General features: G+C 29.6%; 1 protein-coding gene across 1 annotated transcript in view; it reads right to left on the bottom strand.

Annotated features, from left to right (window-relative positions):
- The window catches only part of casp (Fas associated factor casp), a 100,995-nt gene that overhangs the window by 12,178 nt on the left and 70,587 nt on the right, over positions 1-18,230 (bottom strand). The window contains exons 10-14 of the mRNA XM_075360663.1: positions 13,440-13,576; positions 9,108-9,270; positions 3,506-3,602; positions 2,594-2,728; positions 1,747-1,824 (exon numbers count right to left, since the gene is read on the bottom strand). Coding sequence (XP_075216778.1) covers positions 1,747-1,824; positions 2,594-2,728; positions 3,506-3,602; positions 9,108-9,270; positions 13,440-13,576 — 610 coding nt within the window. The remainder of the gene's footprint in view (positions 1-1,746; positions 1,825-2,593; positions 2,729-3,505; positions 3,603-9,107; positions 9,271-13,439; positions 13,577-18,230) is intronic.

Consider the following 18,230-nt stretch of genomic DNA (forward strand, 5'->3'; position numbering starts at 1 on the left):
TTCAGTAGAGCTACGATTAGACTCAATTTCAAATTTTCACTATCATGTAAAATTGAATGGTATTTTTGCTTACAATATTTACAATAATGAGAATTATAACAATCCTTAACACTGATTGTTATTAAGGCAATTAAAGTATAGCTTGTGTTTTTTGACAAATGATATTATAACCACCAGTACATAACTTAAGAAAATTTACATATACAATAGATGACATTATTTGCAATACGGGCATTGCAAATTAGTTGTAATAGTATGCGCCTGATAAGAATTTTTATCCTGCTTGGATTGATTAGAATGTTTCAAAGACAAGGAAGATTCCAGGTATTTCTGCCATGGATTTCTTTGAGATATTGAGGTACAGCTCTCTCACATTTGTTTCATTTTTCGAGAAAAACAATAAATTCATCAATATATGGAAAAGAATCAGTTGTCAAAGTTGATTCCCAAGATCGTACAGTTGATTGTTCTAAGCATGCAAATAATTGAATCAATAAACATTCTGCATAGTTCGTATCAATTTTTAATGCCTTTAAAGCATTTATATTACTAGAAATTGTGTCAATAAAATTAGCCAAGCTGCTGGCAGATCCTTTGGGAATACTCTGATATGTAGTATGTTGCAAGTATGTTTTGATGCTTGTATGTCTAGCTTCAAGTAAGCTCCTTGCAACCATATAATTGTTAACTTACCACAAGCCATAAGAAATTTCCACCTCTACAGCAACTTCTCTGATACAATTTGATTACTGTTGACAATGTCCTTTATTTTGTCAATATTTTCATCAGGTCTTGGTCTTGATATGTTACTTAACTATAATATCTAACTCTTTTGTTGAATTCTACATCTTCACAGCCTTTTGAAACTGTACCAATATTAAATCTTGGTGTTTATGTAACATTACCAACATTACCTTCATTCTCTAATATCTTCCGTCGTTTCACTGTTCTTTATTCCATTTTTAATGGACAATTTAATGCATACTCTTTGTTCTGTCATTTTCGAACAAAATAAACTGCCATTTGTAATAAAATACATTTTAATTACTCACTGTCAAATTTGAACAATATGTAAGAGCTTTTCATTAATGGGTAAAAACCCCAAGAAATGATGATGCAGTTACAAAATGTTGTTAGCAGATGTTATATAATTAGCAAAATATGTTGTTAATGTTTAATGTTAAATGTTGGTTAACATTTTGTTTGCTAATGTAGTTGTATATGTTTGGATATTATCTTTTAAAAATAATGATGTTACTCAATATGCTGCAATTCTAAATGTACATGCCATCCAACAAAAAAACTTAATTATTTATTTTTTATCATATTTAAATTCTAATAATATTCAAATTCTTGCCTAATTTAATCATCAGTATTTTACATCAATCGTATAAAAATTATAATTAATTGTAATAAATTCATTCATATATTTTGGTTAATCTTTCACAGGAAAAAGGACCATACTATCAATTTACCATACATTTTCCTTAACCATTAACTACACATTATTATTAAAATGTACACAAGCTTTTTTTGCTAAAAACTGCAAAAGAGACCCAGTTAACAAAATTCATATAAATTTACGAAACTGCTCCTGACATCCTTCCTCATGAAGTGGAAAAGACTTTCTGTTTTAACAATTCTGTTTTAAAACAGAAATTAATTCTGTTAGCACAGAAATAATGTATTATTGAAATCATTTAAAAAAAAAAAAAAAATTGCTCAATTAATTTAACAAGTACTTACATCTCTCCTTGGCCAGCTAGATATCACTTTATAATCATTGATGTGGTAGCCTTTAACCACAAGATAATCTAATAAAACCTGAAAAAAACTTATTATTACACTAATGTTGACAATTTAACGTAAGATTTTTAACATGGTATGGTTTAAACATGGTAAGGTTTAAAAACTACGAGAAATATTTTAATAAGTTTTGCAACTATTTTCATCAACTAAAAATAAAGTTATACCAAATAATTTAACAATTATCTTGTTTTTAAATACAATTTTTTTTTTTTAATTACAAACTGAAAGTAAGGAAAAAATCCATTTAATTACAATACTTATGTAGAAAACAATTTTTAAATGCATTCAACTAATACTGTGAATATCAATTAAAAAAAAAAAAAAAAATCATAACTGTTTTACTGCTCAATGAATTTTGAATTAGTAAGATTTAACACAGTATGTACTTCACTAATTTTTATCCCTTGAAAATCAATGACATACTGTTTTACCTTTTTTGAACTAGGTAAAATATTTAAGACTCCCCATTTTTTCTACTCTGATGATCATTATTATGATTTTATTCCTCAACTGAATATGAGTTGAACATTTAAAACCTAACTATTAAATACTACAATCTATTGAAAAATTCTATAACATTGCAATGAATGAACACCATAACAGCTGGAAAATTAAAAAATAATTTAGTTATAACGAAAAAATATTTTTTCTAATTAATTAGTAATAACTAACTATTGGTAATTTATCTCTATTACCTATAAATTATAACCATCTATAACTATATTTACCTGTAAGTCCATTAAATCCAGACATAATTGAAATTAGGAAAATTGTCACTACCTACCTGTAATTTATTACTTGCTAAGAATCTTCTTTCTAGACATTCACCCGCTGGAGCTCTAAACCTAATTTTGGTTACACCTGAGCTATTCTCACTTGGTTCATCAGGCAAGCGCTTTTCCAATAATTGTCTCTCAGCCTGAAAAAAATTAAAAATTGTTAAACAATAAGCACACACCCCAACAGTAAATTTTTTTATTTATATTTATGTTTAAGCAAGTTTTTTTAACATTATGTACTTTTACTCGGTTCGAATATTTTGTCATGTTTGATAAATTCTGTTATTGGCCTTTTTTAAATAAGCTCTTGTCTTATCTTACATCAGAGAAACTAAACAAATCCGACCGATGCAAGGAGAGAATTCACCTGTTGTAGAATATCATCTTCATTTTATTTATCTTTACTTTCTGGGCTATTCATAGAGAGGTTGCATTATTTTAAATTAATCTCAACAAACAAATTTTTTCTGTGTTTTACATTAACACTTCATGTATTAACACTAGGTGTTAATACATTAACACTTAATTATATTAACAAATATAATGTATGTGTTTTTACATTATATTTATTTTTACTATCTCCTTATAAACTACAGATGATTGCTTAAGAAACAAAATTTACTTGTAACTCTTTTAACTTCAGTAAATTATTCATGAGTGCTTTCCAAGTTATTAAATAATAATTTAGAATAACTCAATCTTTGTATTTACTACTGTTAAAAATTAATAAAAACATTATGTGAATGAAATAACCTTTTCTTTTTATTAATCAATCTACAAAATATTTTTCTATTGCAATTTTATATTTAAAAGAATATGCGGGTAAAGTAGTGAACTATTCAAATTTTCCGTATGTAAATTATAATCTGGGCAGCACAATAATTATTTAGCCAAATCCAAAGTAAGAAAATTGTTACCTCTTTCTTTGCTTCAGCCTTCTGTTTTGCATGTTCTACTCTTAACTTTTCTTGTGTTTCTAACAGAATTTGTTGTTGTTTAGCTTCTTCTTTCGCTCTGTAAAATGTTTTATCACCATAAGTTTACGTTACAGCCAGTTTCCTATAATATAGAACACATGCACATGCACACACAAATACACATCCATACAGTTTCAGGATTACAATTAATAATGGGATAGCAGAAAAGAGGTGATGACGGAAAGATTAAAATAAATCTTTCCATTAAAACTGCAACGAATCTCATCCACATGTTAGAAGATGTGCCACACAACAAACATAAGACAAACATTTTTTACTAAATTAGGAATGAGTTCCGAGATGCAAATGAGTGATATGCATTCATTGTTGAAATACATTATGCCAAAATTGGAGAAACTATGAATTAAAATTAAAAAAGGATGAGAAGGAAACTGGCATAAGCCGGGGAAATTTTTTGAAAAAAAAAACTGTTTGCATGGTTTCAAACATTGAATTAAAAAGTTGAAAACAAAAAACCTAAATCTTGTGTTTTATGGCAGTGAAACTTGAACCGGGAAGATAGGAAAGCAAATAAAGGCTTATGAAATGTAATGTTAAGAGAATTAATAGAATTAGGTGAATTAATAAACATAAAATATGAAGAATCAGAGAGAATTTATTGCAAAATCTCCCAAAATATAAAAATTCCTTTCAGCATGCCGGAAGATGGAGGTAGATTTCACAGATGCTAAGTAGGGGATACAAAAGATTTCCACCTTAAGGTTAAGAAAAACTTCAAATTTACTCAATATAACAATGGTTGCATGTGAAAAAAGTTTCACATGTTTAACTACGACAAGCCCCATCTTCTTACAATTCCATTTTGGTAATATCAAAAATTGTTTCAGACAAAAGTTTTAGGTAATGTTTAGAGAACTAATGACCACTTAAACAGATTACATACTGTACCTATGAGGGAGGTATGATCTTTTTTCTTCGAAACCCCATTTTTTCAACCCCCTGGGCCAATGGTTGACAATGTCAAAAAACATTACTTAGATAAGTTTTATAGGCCCTTATCCAAAGAATAGTAGGAACTTTAAACGAATTCAATATTTTACTTAATAGGAAAGTTATAGTGATATTTAGTTTTTTAAAAAATCCCTCCCATTTCCACCCCCATGGTTCGATTTTGCCCATTAACTAACTCGACTGAGGTTTTAGGTTGTTATATTTTAGTATAAATTTTAAAGTGATTGGTGAAAAATTACGGCAGTTATCGTGTCCATAAGAAAGTGAAACACACATACACATACTTATATATAAACTTTTGAACTGATGGTGGTAATTGTGGCCATAAAAGAAAATCTACTCACAGTTCGGTTGGTTATTAGAATTAAAAAGCAGCTTTTAACCATAATGATGTACAAAAAAAGAAAGCTTAGTAGCCAAAGCACAGGGTAATTGGATCAAAGAAGACTGAAAAAAATGCTATGTTTTCAACAAATCACATTTTCATGTGGAGCAAAGGATTCTATACATTAGAAAGGCATCTTCAGTTGAAAATACATCACTGGCTCATATCCAACACCCAAAAATAATGTTTTATGGTTGTTTCACATCTGTAGACCCTTGTTCATTACTTGCAGTAGATGACATGTATATAAAGTGATGGATATATTTGAAGAATATGGTTTTTGACATTTCAAAATGTATTCCCAGAAGGCAATGGAATATTCCAACAAGATTTGACATCATGCCATACTGCCAAAAAAGTGGAAAAATCTTTGAAGAATGAAACAAAGTGCTCCTGTGATCAGACAACTTCCCAGACTTAAAAACAATTTAAAATCTCTGAATAATAGTAAAAAAATGTCAAAAATGACATGTACCACAAAAACTGAGCTCATTAAAGTAACAATATCATAGTATGGTTTGATAATGAAGAAATTAAAAAAGATTTGTAGTACACTTGTTGAACTGATGCCAAATTCTGTATGCGAAGTGATAAGACTAAAGGAGGACATAATTATTAAATATTCACAAATTGTTGAGGTATGATTTTTTTCTACGTTACTTATCTGTGTTTGGATTAATTTGCACTCCTGGAAATGTTAAGATAATTTTAGTTTTTACTAAGTTTTAATAATACTATTACTCTACTGCAATCACAGTAAGCATAGATTAAAATAAGGGGGAAAATATAAATAACTGAATTAACTAACTCTATACTGTTTTTTATAATGAACATGATTTTGGGATTTAAAAATTTTTTTGTATAAAATTTATATTTTTGGCCAGATTTCGATTTCTGTAAATTTATTATTTAAAAATTAGTTGAAATTTACTATAAATCACTAATAAACACAAATTGTATTAAGTGAGAGTGGAATCTATGTTTAATTTTGTGATTTTTGGGAAGCAGTTAATAGAATGTAACAAAACATAACATTAATTTATTCTTTAAGATAAAATGATCTTGCAACAAAGGGTTTGAAACATATAACATTGCAAAACAGTTCATTACATGTGGCTATGGCTATCAACATTTATCTTGCTTCATATTGTTCAATATCCAGGATGCTATTTCCAGAAACATTTCAGGAATTGCAGAATCACCAGGTTGTGATAGATATAATTCACAATTTTATTAAGTATATTTGTATAATATTCTTTATCAATTATAACTAGCATAATTATTTTATCTGCTTTATGTTTACTTCATTATTATTTTCAATTTTATTTTTGGATTATTGTAATCATTATAAATGTTGACTAAATTAGGCTCAAAGGGCTTAATTAAGTTGGTTACTTTATTTGTATTTTACATTTTTTTATTTTATAAATGTTTCATTACATCAACGGACGATTTTAAAACGCAAGGCTAAATAGATTTATTTACAAAAGATCGTGATTGTGGATAATCACGGCATGATTCATTACTTATTGCACATTCTTTCTAAAAATTAAAATTTTATTGTAGTATGACATCATGCTTGCAATGGGAACAAACTTTTCCCAAAGAAAGCGTTACATTAGTGTGCGTACACGCACACACAGACTGAGTAATTCTCAGAAATGGTGGTGGGGGTTAGATTGGGAGAACATTGAAAAGACGCAGTTTATGTTACGATTCGTTGGTGTTAGTTTTGAGTCTAGTGACTGTTCAAAAAACTGTTCAGGAGGTTTGCAATTTGTTTTATTCTGGATGCAGTATGAGAAACTATTGTTAAAGGCCTCTCTGTAAAAATACTTCATGGATCCATTACCAAATTACTAATCTGTTTACCATTTAAAAAGAACTATTAAAAATGTTACTTGTTATAATGATAAATTAAATTCAAAATTATAACTAGAATTTATTTTGGATTAGCCAATTCCATATTAATAAGATGATTTGTAAAATTCTGATATGTTCAAGTAGATAAATAATTAGGGTTCTATGAATTTCAAGTAGACTGGCAAGTCAAATGTGTTTATTATTTGTTTTTATTTTTATTTTATAAATATAAATAATGAATATATTCATTTTTTTAATTATTTTTGTAAAAACTTGAGACAGCAATCTGAGGATGTAAACTTATCAAGTAGGATATTCATAGTACATTGTTTTGCAAATCCCAACATTAGTAAGTTCATTTTATTTTATTTTTTATTTTTGTAAAAAAATTTAATTTGCGTAATACAGAAGCTTACAAAAATGGTGCCTGAACAGTGACCAGAAGCTTACATTATTCAATTGTTTACTAATTTATTTTTATCATTATTATTTATGATATATCATTATTTGCTAATTGTTCTGTATTCTTCACATAAATGTGAATTAATTTAACTAGTCATGCATCAAAAATCTTAACTAGAATTCTATACAGAAGAATTGAGAGGAGAGTGGAGGAAGTGTTAGGAGAAGACCAATTTGGTTTCAGGAAAAGTATAGGGACAAGGGAAGCAATTTTAGGCCTCAGATTAATAGTAGAAGGAAGATTAAAGAAAAACAAACCAACATACTTGGCGTTTATAGACCTAGAAAAGGCTTTCGATAACGTAGACTGGAATAAAATGTTCAGCATTTTAAAAAAATTAGGGTTCAAATACAGAGATAGAAGAACAATTGCTAACATGTACAGGAACCAAACAGCAACAATAACAATTGAACAACATAAGAAAGAAGCCCTAATAAGAAAGCAAGTCCGACAAGGATGTTCCCTATCAACGTTACTTTTTAATCTTTACATGGAACTAGCAGTTAATGATGTTAAAGAACAATTTAGATTCGGAGTAACAGTACAAGGTGAAAAGATAAAGATGCTACGATTTGCTGATGATATAGTAATTCTAGCCGAGAGTAAAAAGGATTTAGAAGAAACAATGAACGGCATAGATGAAGTCCTACGCAAGAACTATTGCATGAAAATAAAAAAGAACAAAACAAAAGTAATGAAATGTAGTAGAAATAACAAAGATGGACCACCGAATGTGAAAATAGGAGGAGAAAAGATTATGGAGGTAGAAGAATTTTGTTATTTGGGAAGTAGAATTACTAAAGATGGACGAAGCAGGAGCGATATAAAATGCCGAATAGCACAAGCTAAACGAGCCTTCAGTAAGAAATATAATTTGTTTACATCAAAAATTAATTTAAATGTCAGGAAAAGATTTTTGAAAGTGTATGGAGTGTCGCTTTATATGGAAGTGAAAGTTGGACAATCGGAGTATGTGAGAAGAAAAGATTAGAAGCTTTTGAAATGTGGTGCTATAGGAGAATGTTAAAAATCAGATGGGTGGATAAAGTGACAAATGAAGAGGTATTGTGGCAAATAGATGAAGAAAGAAGCATTTGGAAAAATATAGTTGAAAGAAGAGACAGACTTATAGGCCACATACTAAGGCATCCCGGAATAGTCGCTTTAATATTGGAAGGACAGGTAGAAGGAAAAAATTGTGTAGGCAGGCCACGTTTGGAATATGTAAAAGAAATTGTTAGGGATGTAGAATGTAGAGGATATACTGAAATGAAACGACTAGCACTAGATAGTCGTTTTGTTTGATCTTGGAGAGGTGCATCAAACCAGTCAAATGAATGAAGACAAAAAAAAAATCATTATTTACAAATTACATTTATTTACAATTTTTTAACATTAACATCAAGTTAATTTTTGAATATTATTAAGTGAAATTACAGTTTGGTCCTCTCTCTTTTTTCCTGTTTAGCCTCTGGTAACTACCATTTAGATAATTCTTCAGAGGATGAATGAGGATGATATGTATGAGTGTAGATGAAGTGTAGTCTTGTACATTCTCAGTTCGACCATTCCTGAGATGTGTGGTTAATTGAAACCCAACCACCAAAGAACATCGGTATCCACGATCTAGTATTCAAGTCCGTGTAAAAATAACTGGCTTTACTAGGACTTGAACGCTGTAACTCTCGACTTTCAAAATCAGCTGATTTGGGAAGACGCATTAACCACTAGACTAACCCGATGGGTACAGTTTGGTCCTAGGTTTTTATTACTGTACTCTTTACTGGTGTGTACAGCTTTCTTAATCAGAACTAATTTTTTTTTTACTTTGTGTCTAATAAAAAGTCTGGAAAACTTACCTATCAATTTCAAGCGATGCTTGATAAGCTTGATCTTGTTCTATTTTAATCATCTCTCTTGCAGCTCTCTCTTCTTCCTCTTTTATTTCTTGTCGTTGTTGTTCACTAAACACATCCACTGCTTGAATAAGGCTTGTCAATAGTTCATTAACACCTACATTGCCTAAAAAAAGGAAATAATAAAATATCAAGAATAATGTTCTAATAATTAAAAGTAATATCTTCTTTATTTGTTACAAACTCAAAATATATTTACAAAACAATTCAATATTTCACATAAAACTTTTTTATTACAGCCATTATATGATTCACTTTCCTTACAATTACAATGTGTTCCTGTAGTTAGCTGTAAGTAAAATTCTGAAGTGAAGTCGAACTAAATAGCAAACTGAATACCAAATGCACAGACAAAGTGTTACATGAGGAAAGTGATAAACTTCAGAAACTGACAGTGTACAACTAAAAATAAGAAAAAAGAAAATTAGCATAAAAATAGGTCTGGAAACTCTTTTATCTTTAAATTTATGTTCTCAGAAAAGTTTATTCCTTAGCAGAAAGAACTCCCAAATTGGCAAGTGTAAGTCAATAATATTCTACCCTTAATTTCAAATACAAATTTTATGATGAAATAGAAGTCTTACACTATTATTAAGAGTAAACAAATTTAATTATTTTGTTTTAAAAAATCTTTAATTTCTATTGTTCTTTCAGTTCTAAAACTACCATTAAATAAATTCCTAGTAAAGCAAATATTTTTAAAGAAAGAGATTAAAAATAAGTTCTACAAATTAAGACTTCTGTATATTAATATTGTAGGTAATTTGGACAAATTTGAAATTATTTTAAATCGTTATAAATTTTATATTAGGTGCTGTTTATATACAATACTTTTGACCGACTGGTTGGATGTACTGGCTAACAAAGACATTATTAATTACAGTGCTGTTCAAATAACTCAGTATGTTTTGGTTATAAATTCAATATATTTTGTTTATTCACACACATAAGTAAGCTGATATGGTCATGTTTACAAGCATGATGGAAGTACTCTATCTCAGCTAATGAACAATTTTTTTCTAAATCCATTATTCCAGACAAAAAAGTACTTAGTAGGACGTACAACTATGAGAGTGGTATACATCTACATGTTAACATTTCTTCTAAATGTAAAAATGAGTTTAATTTAGATGAAGCAAAAAACATTCTCCAAACATTAGAACATAAGTCTCCACATAAGCTCGCATAGAGTTTCCACGTAACTGAGCATTTCCTATAGAGTATGGCAAATGTAACATACAAAAACAAACATACCTGTAATTCATATCAATTTCATAATCGTGAACTAAAACATCTCCAGTGAGGAGGCTATGCTGCATGTCTGGAATTTTATCAACAGCATATGTGTTATTAGATTGAATTACAATTTAATTCCATTCGCTCTGTTTATTAACTAAGATCCTTTCAACTGTAATTGTATTAATGCTTGTAACTGTCTTTTGCTGGCCTAATAATAGGTCAAATGTTTTAGTAAAATTAATTTTCACTTCTCTATCTTATTGAAGTGGTCTCTTTATTTTAGAAAATTATATTAATCAGCAAAGGTATCAAAAGAATTTTTACAATTAATTTGTTCCTCTACTTCAAAGTATCCCATATAAAAAAACCAGATATGCACTTTTGATGTTGTTTTCAATCACATTTTACTTACCAACTGAAGAAATTCATAAATAAAATGCTGTTGGTAAATGGGTAAGCAGAGGAGGGGATCTGTTAAACAGTGATCAAGTATGTAATTCTTATCTGTCTTTCTTCATTACATTTTATCTGTGTGGTTAATGAAAGTGAAGTTTACAAATAAAATTCTAATGTGGGCATCACATGACTTCCTTGTATGCCTATTAAATTACATATATACATTTTTAAAAAAATGAAAAGTACATGAAATTTTATTTCATTAATATTTTCTGATATTTTTTCACATTTTTTTTTATGGTAAAACTTTTTTACAATCGGAGGTTAAAAAAAAAGGCGATGAAGTCTGATTCGAACTGATGTGCCTTCGCTTATAAGATGCAAATGTTTCATTACTTAAAATTTCATTTGGCTATAAATCTGGAACCAATGAAAATAAGTAGCACTTATGATATATCGTTGAAAAGCTCTCAACGAGGGCTTATTACTGCAGTTTATAAAAGTCCAAAATTAAGATTTTTTTTGGATTTTGGACCTTTTTGGACACTTTTGATTCAGTCGATTGCAATCAAAACGGGAGGTGCACAACTAGATGTTACAACAGTCCTAAATCCAACATTTTAACATCCTACGGTTAATAATTTTTGAGTTATGTGAGATACATATGTACGTATGTTCCTACAGATATCATGCTGAAACTAGTCAAAATGGATTCAGGGATGGTCAAAATGAATATTTTCATTGAAATCTGAAAACCGAAATTTTTCACAATACTTCCTTTACTTCATTTAAGGAAGTAAAAAATGAATACACAAGATGAAAGTGACCAATAAAATGTTCAATACACCACCATCATAAGGAAACTCAAAATATTTGTTAAATTCAAAGTGCATTATTTTTTATGAAGAAAATTTCAGAGTAAAAATAAAGTGTTATTCTACATTTTTACTTATTCTGATTTTTTTTTTTAAATATTACTTTTTCTGTTATTAAAGCCAGCAGCCTAGTGAATTTAGATTTTTTTTTGTTGACGTATATTTATTTAAAAAGTAAAATTTTAAGCAACTTGAGACAGTAATTATTTTTACTTACTTTCCTTTTAACGTTAAATTGCCAATATGTAATAATTAATATACATAATAATAATAAATGATAATATATGTAATATTTCTTTTCATTTCTTAATTGAAAAAAAAATCAAAAGTAGTGTTTTACTAAATAATACAATTTTTTTTTTTTTAATATAAAATTAAATTTCAAAACAAAACCGAAATACAATTGTATTTTGTCATGAAATTTGCAACTATACAAGAAATTCAAGAAAAGAACTTAAATCAGGTAACATGGTTTAAATCCATTACAGACCTAACTTAAAAACAAATATTTCCAAAGATGTTTACATGAAATATTTTTTCTTATTTTTAACTGTAGAATTAGTTAACAAATTATATGATTTTCCTCACAAAAAATAGATATAAAAATTCAGTACAGCATTGTAGATGCAATACATGGCTTGTATAATACCCTTCTATGTTATTTAGATTTAAAATTACTTGCTGTATGACTTAATATTGTTAATTAAATATTTTGATGGAAGAATACAACATTAATGCACTAACCATGAATGATGTTCAATCTTTCATTTCAAAAAGAAAAAGCTGAATCATAAGTATAAGAAATCACTTAGTAATCTGAATACGTATGTGCTTGCAATAGAAGTACATATAGTAATATGAAATTAAATTTAATGCTGTAATTTAATATCAATTAAATTACAGCACTTCACATGAGTACATTCAAAATTAATTTTCCATTAACAGAATCTTTATATTTAATCAAATTATTCATTAATATTTATAATAAAATGTACAATGCATGAAAATGAAATAGATGTGTTAAATTGCTTAATTAAAATTCAGTTATAAGAAGTCAGTTATATATTATAATAGACTCATAAAATTATTTAATTTCAATTCATAAAAAAATTCCTGAATAACAGAATCAGTTGCTTTTCTTCTTGTAGCTCATAACCCAAACGACCATAACAGATTATTAAAAATAATACTATGCTGGAAGGAGTTTCCTTATACATAGACATCTGTGTACTGCTGGAGTTCAGAACACAATAACTAGTCAATGTTACTTATTAAAAACTGCTACAGGGGTTAACATCAGTACATTTTGTTTCATGTTATATTAGAAATATAGTATTTACTCTAAGAAGCTGAGCTAAAGATTAATAATAACATTACCTGAATTTAAGATATTACATTGAGACTGAAAATTCATCTCTAAGATTAAAATTACATTGAACTGAAAATTCATCCTAAGTAAGTTTATACGTAGTGAAAAAGAAAAATCTTCAGTAGTTTAAATAAGAGTATACAATCTACAACAGCTACTATCAGAGACACAATGTGTATTTAAACATCCAAATTTAACTTAACTGCTTCCATTTTTTATAGAATACTGTCAATGCAGGTTCATCAATCAAAATTCAGATTGTAAGTGTTACCTTAACACGTGTTGGTTAAAAAATTTTTAAAGATTTTTTCTCATTAAAGTAAATTTCTTAAAACTAGAACATTATTTTGAATAAAAGAATAAAATCAGAAGCAAATAATATATAAAAAAAACTACCATTGACTACAGTAAATATTTCTGTATTAGAACGCATTCTCATAATTATAATCAATGCTGGCAGTCTTTCAACATCAATATTTCGCACTGTAACAGCAGCCATTGAGCCAAGATTCCGGCTTACAGATGACAGGAACCTAAAACATAAAAAAAAAAAGGTCTGACCTAAAGTGAACAAATTATTGACCATGCTAAACACCATCTACAACAATCGTATAACTAATGGAACATAAAATATATTAAAAAAAGTCAATTTATTACATGTTTATTATGAGGAAAGAAATATTTTTTTTAATTTTTACTGTTTCTAAATGTTGAGTTTTGAACTTCAAATTAATTAGTTTTTAAAGACTTTAACAAAACTCAAAAACATAACCCCCCCATTCAAGAAAATGTAATGTTTTACAAATTCACATCAATAATAAAAATACAAGCTTCTTATTTGTTACAGCTACTTTTCAATGTTCTTCTACATGGTCTCTGCCAGCAGAACACTGGAGTAAAAAAATTACAGTAGTAGAAAGAAGAACTGCTTTACTGTTATCTTTTAACAATTATATAAAAGCTGATAACACACTTGTAGGACTTTCCCATCATGCAGCTTCTTTTTGATGCAGAGCTTATAGATATAACTTAATTAAAAAATTACAACAGCTACCATCAGAGACAATGTGTACTTAAACATCCAAATTTCAGTTACTTGGAACATTTTTTAAAATGTAAGTCAATGGAGATAATCAAAATTATCTGATCTTGACTCAATGTAGGTGATTGCTTTTAAATGTATGTGGCATATTTATAAAATATGGGTCACCACCTTATATTTAAATATTAGCGGGTCTGAACACAGTTTCACAGATGCAGGGTCATCTATCAGCTATTTACAAAGCCACTACAGTAATTGTTTTGATACAGTAGTTGTTTGCCTGCTGGTGAATGCAAATTGCAATGTCCACAACAACCATTTCTCCTGCCAGTTGTGAAGAGCGTGCTGTGATTTGATTTTTATGCACAAAAGGATCTTCAGCAGCTGAAATTCATCGGGAGTTGTGCCTAGTGTATGGAGCTACATAATTGAGTGAAGAAAAGGTTAGATAATGGTGTAGAGACTTCAAAAATGGAGGCACAAATGTGCATGACGAAGAGCAGAGTGGCAGGCCCAGTATTCAAAGTGACAAAATCGTTGAATATGTGAACCAAAAACTGCGATGTGATCGGAGATTGAAGAGTAGTGCTCTGGCTGATGAATTTCCACATGTTGGACGCACCTCTAAAAGCTGTGGTATCACAAATTCTGTGCAAGGTCGGTACTAAAACTGCTCACTGACCAACACAAAGCAAAGAAGTGCAGTGAACAAGCATTTTTGGACTGCTATCGACAAGATGGAGATGATGTTTTCCAACATTGTTACAGACGATTAGACGTGGATATCCTATACCAATGCACAATCAAAAAGTCAATGCAGTGGCACCATTTAATTTCCCCAAAGCTGATAAAATTTATGCAATCTCCGTACGAGTCAAAAAATAATGGCTACTGTTTCTTGGGATGAAAAGGCCGTCATTTTGGTTCATTTCATGGAATGTGAATCAACAACTACAGCTGATATGTACTGTGAAATGTTCACCAAATTGAGATGTGCAATTCAAAATTGGCGACATGGGAAACTGTTGTCCAGTATAATCCTCCTTCACAACACACGTCCTTACACCACTGCCTTAACCAAGAAGAAGATTCAAGATTTCCATTGGGAACTTTTTGACCACTCTCCATATAGTCCTGACCTTGTACCTAGCGACTACTTCCTTTTCTTGTATTTGAAAAAGTGGCTTGGTGGACAACAGTTTGAAAACAAAAAGGAACTCAAGACTGCCATTGTCAACTGGTTCAATTCCCAGGTGATGAACTTCTATGCAAAAGGGATAAAGAAACTGGTGCAGTGGTATGAAAAGTGCTTACAACTGAATGGTGGTTATGTGGAAAAGCGTAGTAGATATGTAGTAAACTAAAACTGTAAGTAAAAACCTTTTCTCATGAGTTAATTTTTTTTAATGACCAAACGGCTCTTTATGAATATGCCTCATATATAAACACTAATTATAGGTAAAAATAAAAAATTAAGAGAGGACTATTCTAAAACTGACTTCCAGATCACTGATTACAAACTGGTTAATAAACACAGTGCTCATGCTTCAGTACATCAAGCCCCTCAAAATGTGCGAGATATTCAGCTTTGTGAGTTTTACACTTACTACCTGTGCGAACATCATTACTTTTAGAGAAAATAACCCTAATTCCTTTATCATCTCAAAATTTCTACAAAAATCTCATGTTTAAGAAAAACTGGGACATATAATTTGTAAAAAATAGATCTATATCTTTTCTGAGAAAAACAGTGCATAAAGTTATTATCTGTATTTAGTGGTAGCAAAGTTACATAAATAATGCAAATAAAATCAATCTAAAAAATGAGAGGATTAAATTTTGGATATTTTATTGATTATTAGAAAACAGCTATGCATTCAGTCTCTCTTCCTACCTCTCCTTTGCATTATTTATCCACATATGGATTATATATCCCTGTGTAAGTATGTGCATAAGTAATAGTCCAACAGCTGTTAAACATTTTAGGGTAGGCATATAAGGCACTGTAAAAAATTTGTGTAACACTTCTTTTGTAATGTCTGAATACAAAATCGAAGACCTGGCTGAAGGGTAATGGGGCCTAGCTAACCCTTGAATTTTTAACTTTGCCAAATTTTTTTATAAAAAAATTCTTGAGGCATTTTGAAATTTTAATACCTTCAAATTTAGTATTTAATGAAATAAAAAATAAAAACTTTGAGTAGTTATAAGTGAGTGTGACTAAGTAATGCTATCGGTAAGTTGAAGAGTGAGAGAGAGCATATATTGGCGGCTGGCTGAGTTGAAGCATGCTGCGGTGCGATTGGCTCTTATAAGACCACACAACTTACAGCAAGCGTGCAGTTGTTTTTGTAGTAATTTTTGTTTTTAAAATTTTCATATATTTAACATTAAATGAAAAAGATAAGATGTATACACGACATAACTCAACAAATAAAATTACTTAAATTAAATTGTATTTTTATTTATTATAATAAAATATAATGGATTAAAAAAATTATTACAAAAATGAAATTACACGATAAAATTTATTTGGATGAACTAATTATAAACGAATAAAAACATGATTTTCCTTTTGGATTTTTTTATTTATCATCAGTATTTGTTGCTTATCATCATAACCTTTCGGCCCAACAATTTTTTTATTATGTAAGAATGTAATTTGTAGCTTGTCTCTATTTCTTTTTTAATTTTGTTTCAAAATGAGCTTTACTGAAATTGCCATAACTGTCACCCTTTTTATAGCAATGTTTGTAATTATATCCAAATAACTGTTGCATAATGAACTGAAAGAGTAAAATGTTTTATTTTGAAGAATACGTTCATTAATAAAACAGCAAATCTCTTCAAAAGCGTGTTTTATGTCCTTTTTAATTTTTGTGATAATTTGTTTCTGATTATCTTGATACTCTCGCAATTTATTGAAATAATTTTTCCGCACATTCAATGATTAATAGTCTGAACTTTGAACTTTTTTATAAACTTCAGTATCCTTGATAAATTCTTCATACAGTATTAAAAATTTGTTCAAAACGTCCTTATTGAGAGCATTAAAGAGATTGGCATTGTCCTTTGTATTATTTTGGAGTTTTTTCCACAAAAAATACATCTTCTTAATTTTGTGACACCTTTGAAATTTCTAATACATTTTCTTCTAAGTGTGTGCTCAGTGTCTCTGCAATACATTCTATGTTTCGAGATGTTGAAGCTTCACACACACTTTGTTGACTGGACGTGTGTTCGTTGGATGATGAAATATCTGTAATATACAAGGCGTGGCTACTAAATAATGATACTAATGCTGCTACAGAAGAACTGCGCATGCGCTAAATTCATACCACCGACAGATGTGGTGCATGAAGCCTTCTCTTTCGATTGTTGCCACTGCAGTTTCTGTAGGCATATTACTCTGGCCGTGGCCTTCATTTGGATAACATCTGTTTTTATTTGTTTTGCCGAAAAAATGATAAGCGTTTTATTAGAGCAAAGAACTGTAGTGAAATTTCATATGAAACTTAGAAAACCGCTTCTCAAAACTTATCTTTTATTAAAAAAAAAAGTATATGGCAATGAATTTTTAACATGTGCATGGGTTCTTAAACGGTTTAAGCATTTCCAAGATGGCCGAGAAGACATTGAAGATGATGTTCACCTGAAGAACAGACAATGAAGATGATGTTTGCTTGAAGTTGAGGGTCGTCCTTCCATGTCAAAAAATTGGTAATCTGATCCGATCTGACCGTCGGTTAACTATTCTTGCCTTTATTCAAGATCCTATTCTTTGGGTTAAAAAACAACCCGAACTATGGAAGAACACGTCATGGGTTCTTCATCAGCACAATGCACCGGCTCACACTGCATTATCTATCAAGACATTTCTAGCAAAGTATAACATCCCAGTGTTGGACCATCTGCCTTATTCGCCTGACCTGGCACCATGTGACTTATCTGTTCCCCAAGGTCAAATCTGTATTAAAAGGAACAAAATTTCAGACCGTTGAAGTTGTGAAAGAAAAAGCAGCACATGTCATAAAAGAGCTCACAGAAGAAACCTTCCAACACTGTTTCGAACAATGAAAAATTCACGATGGAGCATTGAAGGGATAATGGAGGGGTGTATATTGAAGGGGATAATAACTAAATAC

Source organism: Lycorma delicatula, chromosome 3 (assembly GCF_047948215.1).
Source record: "Lycorma delicatula isolate Av1 chromosome 3, ASM4794821v1, whole genome shotgun sequence".
NCBI lineage: Eukaryota > Metazoa > Arthropoda > Insecta > Hemiptera > Fulgoridae > Lycorma > Lycorma delicatula.